Genomic DNA, 8,554 nt, shown 5'->3' with positions numbered 1-8,554 from the left:
TGTTATTTTGGCCCCCCATATTTAACTCCCTATATGGCGTTATTTTAGCACTTCCCGTCGGCAAAAGAGGTGTTATTTTGGCACCTTGCAATGGTGCTGGTAATATGGTGTCATATTGGCACTTTTAGCCTAATGGCAGATTTGGTGGTGTTAAATTAGCACCGAATTTGGTGCCAAAATAGCACTTTCTATTTAACACCACTGCATGGTGTTGATTTGGCACCTACGGTGGTGCTATTTTAACACTTCAAAATTAACAGTGTAACAAGTCTCCAGCGTTTAAATTTCATGTTCTTGCTTTTACAAAGCTAAAAAAATAAACCAGAAATGTATTCGTGAAAATAATCCCCCCCTGCAATGTTGCCCACGAGCGTTTGTCGTGGAGTTTGCGCGAGACTTTCAAATTATTTTGAATCTTTCGAACTTGAATTTCACTCACGATAAACGAGGGGTGGTTTTTTACTTTTTTAATCTATAGAATATGTGTATATATATATATATATATGTGTATATATATATATATAATATATATATATATATATATATATATATATATATATATATATATATATTATTTAAAATCTTAAAATTACAATGATTTTTCGCTACTCAGAGTTTCGCGATCTTTAACGATCGATCATCAGGCGATTATGTCCGTTTATTTCTCTTGCTTGATTTCGTGATTTTCAATTGATCTTGCTGCACGCGCGCACGATGAAATTTTCCAGCTTTGTACCGGTCATTGTGGGGACATTTCTTGAACAGCTCTGATCGCTTATTTAACAAGTTTTTATGGTTTGATTTCATAATAGATAGATAGATAGATAGATGGTTTATTGACTTAAAACTTGCAGCCTCGGCAATAGGCTCCGGCTGAAAAACCTTAAGTGTTACAAAAAGTATGATCTATGTTATTAAAATCCATAAAAGAGGAGGTTCAATTGGTAAAACTATCTATTTACATTATTTAGTGTCTCAGATATATTATACGTATTTACTAGAATTGAAATTGATAAAATCGTTTTTAAATCTAAATGTTCTACAGTTTGGAACTTGAAATATTCTTCTTTCTCTCAGAGATGCCTCAGATAAATTTAATGCTGGTAATAAATGATGTAATTTGTCTTGCGGATCATTAACAATTTGCCGAAAAAGTTTATCGGTCAAATTTTGTCTTCGATCGAACAGTGACAAGAGACCTAGTTGATTAAGTGCATCCTCGTACGAATGTTCGGGGAGGATTATTCTGCAAGCTCGGCGTTGTAATCTTTCGAGATCGTCTGACAGGTATTTTGTAAGGGAATCGTGGAATACTTCGCACGCGTATTCAGCAACCGGCCGAATACAAGTAACATAGAACAAGAGAAGATCCTTGGATGGTAACTTTGCCCGTTTCAATTGTCGCAAGAAGTATAGACGAGTTGAAATCTTCTTGCATACAGTCTCAATATGTTTATTCCATTTGAGGTTGTCGGAGATGGTTAAACCGAGTAGTTTTTCACACTGGACTACTTCGATGTTTTTGTCGTTGATAATAATAGGATCAAACTCTCTCTTTACAGTTGAGAAACTTATTCGAAGTTCCTTGCATTTGGACTCTTTTAACTGCATACCATCACTTCTGGATTTTGAAGAGAATTCGTTGACATACGCTTGCATTATACTAGGTTGATCTTTATTTATGACTTCAGACATAGTTGAATCGTCTACGTATTTCCAAAGGTTCTTGTTGTCAGCAACATCAAGGTCGTCCATCATGATTAAGAAAAGCCAAGGGCCTAATTTTGTCCCCTGGGGGACACCCGCTGGCACAGCCTTCCACTCGGAAAAACAGTCATCGCTAAGTTTAACTCTCTGACTGCGATCAGTGAGGAAGTCTAAGATCCAATGCAATATAGGTTTTGAGATGTTGTATTTTAACAGTTTTCGTGCGAGGATATATGATCTATCATGTCGAAAGCTTTACGAAAGTCAAAAAGCATAATTCTGATTGTAGAGCCATTTCCGTCCGTGTTTTTATTCCAAAAATGCAACATGCTGATAAGGGCATACGTAGTGCTTGAATTCGGGATGGATCCGAATTGCCTTTTATCAATTGTGGCTAATACCGCAGGTTTTAGGTGCTGTTCAACCACGAATTCTTCGGCCAGTTTTGATAAAATAGGTGTTAATGATATTGGACGTAGGTTGTTATTAATGTCAGTTATGGGTTTCTTTTTAGGGATAGCAATAATGTCGGCCTCTTTCCAAGATTGTGGAATACGGCATTCGCGGTAAGAACTATCTAGGATCTCTTTGACTGGAAGTTCCAATAAATCAGCATTCTCTTTTAACACCCATGTTGGTATTCCATCAGGGCCGTGGGCTTTCCTTGGATTAAGCGTTGACAGTTTTTTAAATACGTCTCCTGCAGCAATTGTGACAGTAGAATCATTAGCTGCGCCAAATAACAGATCTTGGTAATTCTCTGGAGTGAGAGGAGTAAATTCAGCCATTGGGGAAAGAAAAGAATCATTTATCTCGTTTGCAATATCTACTTTATCTGTTTCCGTAAGGTGTTCATCAGGTCTTAAGGCTTTAAGGATTTCTTCGTTATTTCCGCTAGTAGATTTTGCTCCACTGAGCTTCTTAACCTCATTCCACCAAGAGGATGGTTTACATTCTTTAAGATGTTGAATGCTGTTTTCATAATGCTTCGCACGACAACTTTTCCTTTTGCGGTTTACTTTATTTCTCAAGTACTTGAATTGGGTAATATTTCCTTGGTTAAGAGCTTTCTGGCGTTTCTTAATTAATAATGATAATTTTGAGTTCATCCAGGGAGGTTCATTACACCGAGATGTAGTTGAGCGCAGTGGGAGAATATAATCCAGACCAGTAGTTACAATGGTTTCCAAGAGGGAGATTTTTTCTGTGCAAGAAGGGGCTTTGTCAAACATGCTGGGAATGTCCAACAGTTCCAAATATTTACGGAATGCAAGACGGGAGCTCGGACGTAGATCTCTTTTCTTCACCACTCTTTTCTGCGCTCTTTGGGGTTGACATCGTTCTTTTGGTTTAAATTCTACAGACATATGATCAGAGAGACCGAATGGTGCATACTTTACCGGTTGATCGTAGTATTCGTAAAGATTTGTCAAGACGAGATCAAGAGTATTTCTGCCACGTGTTGGAAAGTTAACAAGTTGACGTAGGTTATAGCTTAGTTTTAATCGGTTGATATTTAACTGATTAAAGTCGCCCAGAATAATAAAACCACAATTAGGATAGCATGATTCCAATGTAGAGAGACAGTTGGATAAATAATCCAGCATTGCTGAGTCGTCAGCACTTGGGGGGTGGTATAAGGTCCCGACGACCAAGCTATTAAATCTTCTCGGCAGTCTAGGCATCAGCATTTTGATCCATAACACCTCAAACAAGTCATTAGTTAAGTTTTCTATTAACTCAAAACCGATCGTATTTTCAATATAAGTACAAACGCCTCCGTGTTGGCCGTTAATTCTGTCTCTGCGGATGAGGTTATATCCTTCGATATTGACTACATTGTCGTGTATATGACTCTGTAGCCAAGTCTCCACTATGCTAATGAATTGGTAGTTTCCGTGTCGGGCAACATCTTGTACTTCATCAATTTTTGGGGCTAATGACATTACATTAGATAAGAGAAAAGCAGGGACATAGTGGGTGTTGTTTTGGTTTGTCGAATCGATGGAATTACCGACTTGTCTGGGAGTGGGATTCATTGGTAGGCAAGGAATTCTGATCAAGTTGGTTTTTTTGGGACGTTTAGTGGCTTCCATATGTTTAGGGGTGGATTTTGTGCGTTGGGTAACCCAAACGGGTATATTTTGGCTTGGTAGGGTGGATAGGTTCGTCGATAGAAAAAAGGATCATCCAATGTAGTGAGGGACTTGTTGTTAGGGACAGGGTGGAAAAAATCACATCTGACATCCTTCAGACAATAACCTTTCCTCTGCAAAAAGGGGCAAAATACTCGGGATTTGTCACAGTACTGCGAATTGGAATGGTAGAAGTCGCACCGATTTCCTTTAGCACACCGACCACGCCGGGCCAAAAAAGGGCAGGGGGTGGATTTCTTGCGATCTTTATTTCTAATAGTATGGTGATTTTTCTGAGTATTACTATTAATCTGTTGTATGCCTGAATCTTTATTTCTAGGAGTATGGTGATTTTTCTGAGTGTCACTATTAACCTGCTGTGTGACTGCAGAATTCTTAACAAGGGAAACACTTTGGTTTCTATCATGGGATACTGGCTTTACTATAGGTGCTTTTTGCCGTGAATGCATTTTTCTTAGCTTTTTGGGATGCACTTGGCCATCATATCGAGTAGTTGATAACTCAGATGAAAAATGACCGCCAAGACTTCTTTTATGTTTTTGTTTTCGTCTATATTCCTCTATTTGGTCTTTAAAGCCAGTTGGTTGGTTTTGTTTGGTGGTTGTAGTAGGTTCCATCATTGGCGACGGCGTGATGCTGTCCTCTTGAGGATCCGCATAGACTGCTGCAACTTCGACCACACTTGCATCTGAGCTGCGTTGACTCAGCTCATCATCTTTTTGATATGATTTCATTGTATTAAGCTCATCTTGGAGTCTTTGAACTTGTGTTTCAAGGACAGACCGTTTAAACTTTTCTTCTTCCAGGTCGATCTGAAGCCGAGTAATTTCACTTGTTAAATTTGCCACTATTGGCGTATGCTGGTCCTCACTAGTAATTGTCGATTGCACTGAATCCATCCTAGTTTTCAATATTTCTATCTCGAACAACAAATTTTCAATAGATTCTTCCAAAACAGTTTGACTGGGATTTTCTTTCAAGGTATTCTGACAGGGGTTTCCAGGGGGGGGTGTAAACAGGGTGATCAGGCATTCTTTAGCTTCCTTTCCAATCATACCATTAAATGATAGAGTATTTAACTTCCCAGGATACCACGTAGCGACAAAGTCAGAATCCTTGGCCTCAAATCTCTTCGAACTACCCCCAGCTGAACGCCATTTACCCTCGTATCCAAATGACACTTTAACGAAATCTTGAAGAGATTCATAGTTCTCACACCATTTAAGACGCGAACCATCATATGCTATGCTTCTGGACACCACATACTCGTGCATTTTAAGAAAATCCCAATTCATATCGGCTCGATTGTGACTTGACTTAGACTGCTCAAGGCTGTCCTGTAAACGATCGTCGGCCATGGCGATTGTGTGTGTGGTCTAAGACAGTTCTTTTCGGAAATTATGGCAAAACGAACTCAAGAAACCAAGTATTAAAAATTTAAGCAATTAAATTAAAAATATCTTGGTAAAATAGTGAAAAAATTTCAAAAATTTGAGGAGCTCAAGATTTTGCTTCCGCCATTTTGCGGTGCTTCCACTTTGCGGATAATACAAAGATTCTCTCTTCATACAAAGATTACAACGTGAGTTACCGGGAGCATAGGGTGTTGATTGATTAAGAATTGCAACCAGTGGATGGAAAAATCTTTTTCCTTAAACTTAAGTTGCCATATATATTTAGACAGTTCAGTTTCCCTTTTATATTGATTAAATTAAACGACTTCTTATGGTTGCTATATCTTTCCTTAAACGAATTTGCTGTCATACCAACATATATCTTCTTCACACCGTCATCCAGAGAAGTTACAATTGCTTTGTAAACGACACTTTTCGATTGACATTTGTTGTCTAGAGGGCATTTATCCCGATTTCTACAATTACACGTTGGGGTTGTCTGAGGATCCTTTTTCCTTAATACTTTCCGATTATGCTGCGAAATTACATTCTTTACATTTGGCATACAACTATAACTGACTTTTATCGTGCTTCTGTTAAATATCTTGTGAAGCGGGTTTGTGGGAGGAAAATGTTTGTCGATAAGTTGAAGAAATCTGCCTCCAACGTTTGTCCTAACCGATTTACTATACGGGGGGTTAAACCATATAATATTTCTATGCCTCTTTTGCTTTCGCGTTGCCGATACGTTGTGGTGTTCAGGGTTGTAGTATATATATATATATATTATAATATATATATATATATATATATATATATATATATATATATATATATATAATTAAGTAAAGTATCCAAGATGAAAGAGTGCTCGATATCAAATGTTAATAGAGCAATTTATAAAATCAAATCAATGAAATATGACAAAATTTGTATTTATAGTTCACTACACTCTGTGTTTCACGTTTCTTCTGAAACGATAATCATGCGAATGATTACTCTTGAGCAGTTAAAGTTTGTGTGATGACGTTTTTAACGTGCTTGCGCTGATACAATTCAAAAATTGCGCGCGCGTTTAAAATTTTTTGCGCTGAATCTATTTTTCAGCGCAAGCACGTTAAAAACGTCATCACACAAACTTTAACTGCTGTAGAGTAATCATTCGCCTGATGATCGTTTCAGAAGAAACGTGAAACACAGAGTGTAGCGAAGAATATATTCAAAATTTTGTAATATTTCATTGATTTTATTTTAATCGCTCTATTAAATTTTGATATCGAGCACTCTTTCTTCTTGGATACTTTACTTAATTGTATCTATCGCACCTGGGATCCAGTTGTGCACTCTAGTATATCGGGAATTTTAGTATTTTCAAAATTTGAATATGCATCGAATTAACATCAACTACTCGCTGAAAAACATTGGATTGCCCTCATATCATCATTATCAAAGGGAACTTATCAATAAAGCAGAAAATGTGATACAACGAATGCGTTGGAAGGCTCATTTCTTTCTCCACGACAAGGAGAACACCAACTGTAGCAAATTTGGACTTCCTACAAGAAATAGTGCCCCAAATGTTCCGGAAATGAAAGCGTTTGAAGAAGATTTTATCAATCTTATCTCGAATGTGAAGTTTAGGAAAATTAACGATGAATTTTTAAACACTATCGCGAGCGATTTGAATAATATAAAATCATCGGGAGATCTCATGATATTCGCAGACAAAACTAGGAACATCTACAGAACAACACCAGAGAATTACAACAAGTTAATAACTGATAATATAACAACGACTTGTAAATTCGGGGAAGACCATTTCACGAACGATATTAATAGCGAGCTTAAGGAAATCTCTAGTAACCTCGGTATCGGCGATCGAATTGATGTAATGGCTAAAACACCTGCCTTCATCACCTTAAAAGATCACAAAGAAAACTTTGATTCTAATCCGAAATGCCGTCTCATTAACCCAGCGAAGAGTGAGCTGGGAAAAGTAAGCAAAATCATCCTCGACGATATTAACAACAAACTAAGATCAATACTTCACGTGAACCAGTGGAAGAACACTACCTCGGTTATCAACTGGTTTAATTCCATCAAAAATAAACCTAATCACGCATTCTTATCCTTCGACATCGTCGAGTTTTACCCTTCAATTACCGAAACCCTGCTGGATAAAGTCATCATATGGGCAAAATCTTTGATCGAAATCACCGATTATCACATCTCTATCATTAAACATGCGCGCAAGTCTCTTCTCTTCTACAACGATAAAACGTGGGTAAAAAAGAAAAACCAGTCTCTTTTCGATGTCGCGATGGGAAGTTACGACGGTGCCGAGGTTTGCGAACTGGTCGGTTTGTTCTTGCTGAACAGACTAGCTGAAAGCTTTGGGATAGACAACGTTGGGTTGTACAGAGATGACGGATTGCTCATCCTTGAGGGAACGGGAGGTCAGGCTGATCATGCAAGGAAAAATCTCCACAAAATCTTTGATGACTATGGCCTTAAAATCACCGCGGAAATCAACTACCACCTGGTAAACTTTCTTGACGTCACACTCAACCTTATCGAAGGAAATCACCAACCTTTCCGTAAGCCAAACAACGAGCCACTGTATGTTGACGCTAGATCTAACCATCCACCTAGCATCATCAAGCAAATACCGAAGTCAATCAACAAACGTCTATCCTCACTATCCTCCAACGAAAAATCTTTTAAAGAGAGTCTACCGGTTTACGAAGAATCACTCAAACGTTGTAATTATAATGTCAAGCTCACCTACTCCGACCAACACAACCCAAGCCAATACCGTCACAATTCACAACGTAAGCGGAACATAATCTGGTTTAACCCACCTTTCAGTAAAAACGTTAAAACTAATGTTGCGCAGAAATTCCTTCAAATAATCGATAAACACTTTCCAAAATCCTCAAAGCTTCACAAGATATTTAACCGCAATTCAGTCAAAGTTATAGCTACTCGTGCATGCCAAACGTAAAAAGTGTTATTTCCAGCCACAACCGAAACATCATGAAATCGAACAAAACCTCGTCAGATCGTACAAATTGCAACTGCCGCATCAAGAATGAATGCCCACTCCTTGGTAAATGCCTAACTGAAAGCCTCGTCTATAATGCCGAAATTACAACTACAAATCCTCCTGAGTCAAAGAACTACATCGGTGTCACAGCTGGTACGTTCAAGACCAGATACTACAACCACAAAAAATCCATTAACAACCCAGCCTACGAATCCGAAACTGAACTATCAAAACACACATGGAACCTAAAA

At 38.1% G+C, this 8,554-nt stretch overlaps 1 protein-coding gene across 1 annotated transcript; it reads right to left on the bottom strand.

Moving 5' to 3' along the window:
* Positions 1-1,916: 1,916 nt before the first annotated feature.
* LOC114543614 lies at positions 1,917-4,217 on the bottom strand. The gene has a single exon (XM_028562523.1). It carries the CDS (start codon positions 3,801-3,803, stop codon positions 1,917-1,919), a length of 1,887 nt encoding a protein of 628 aa, XP_028418324.1. The 5' UTR covers positions 3,804-4,217.
* Positions 4,218-8,554: the final 4,337 nt, after the last annotated feature.

Source organism: Dendronephthya gigantea, unplaced genomic scaffold (assembly GCF_004324835.1).
Source record: "Dendronephthya gigantea isolate DGI-Jeju-01 unplaced genomic scaffold, DenGig_1.0 000497F, whole genome shotgun sequence".
NCBI classification, from domain to species: domain Eukaryota; kingdom Metazoa; phylum Cnidaria; class Anthozoa; order Malacalcyonacea; family Nephtheidae; genus Dendronephthya; species Dendronephthya gigantea.
The sequence above is the reverse complement of the archived record's forward strand: the minus strand, read 5'-3'. Positions and strand labels throughout refer to the sequence as shown.

Excerpts from the sequence above, each read along its gene's own strand:
- LOC114543614 (XM_028562523.1), bottom strand. The coding sequence starts at position 3,803 with ATGGAAGCCACTAAACGTCCCAAAAAAACCAACTTGATCAGAATTCCT.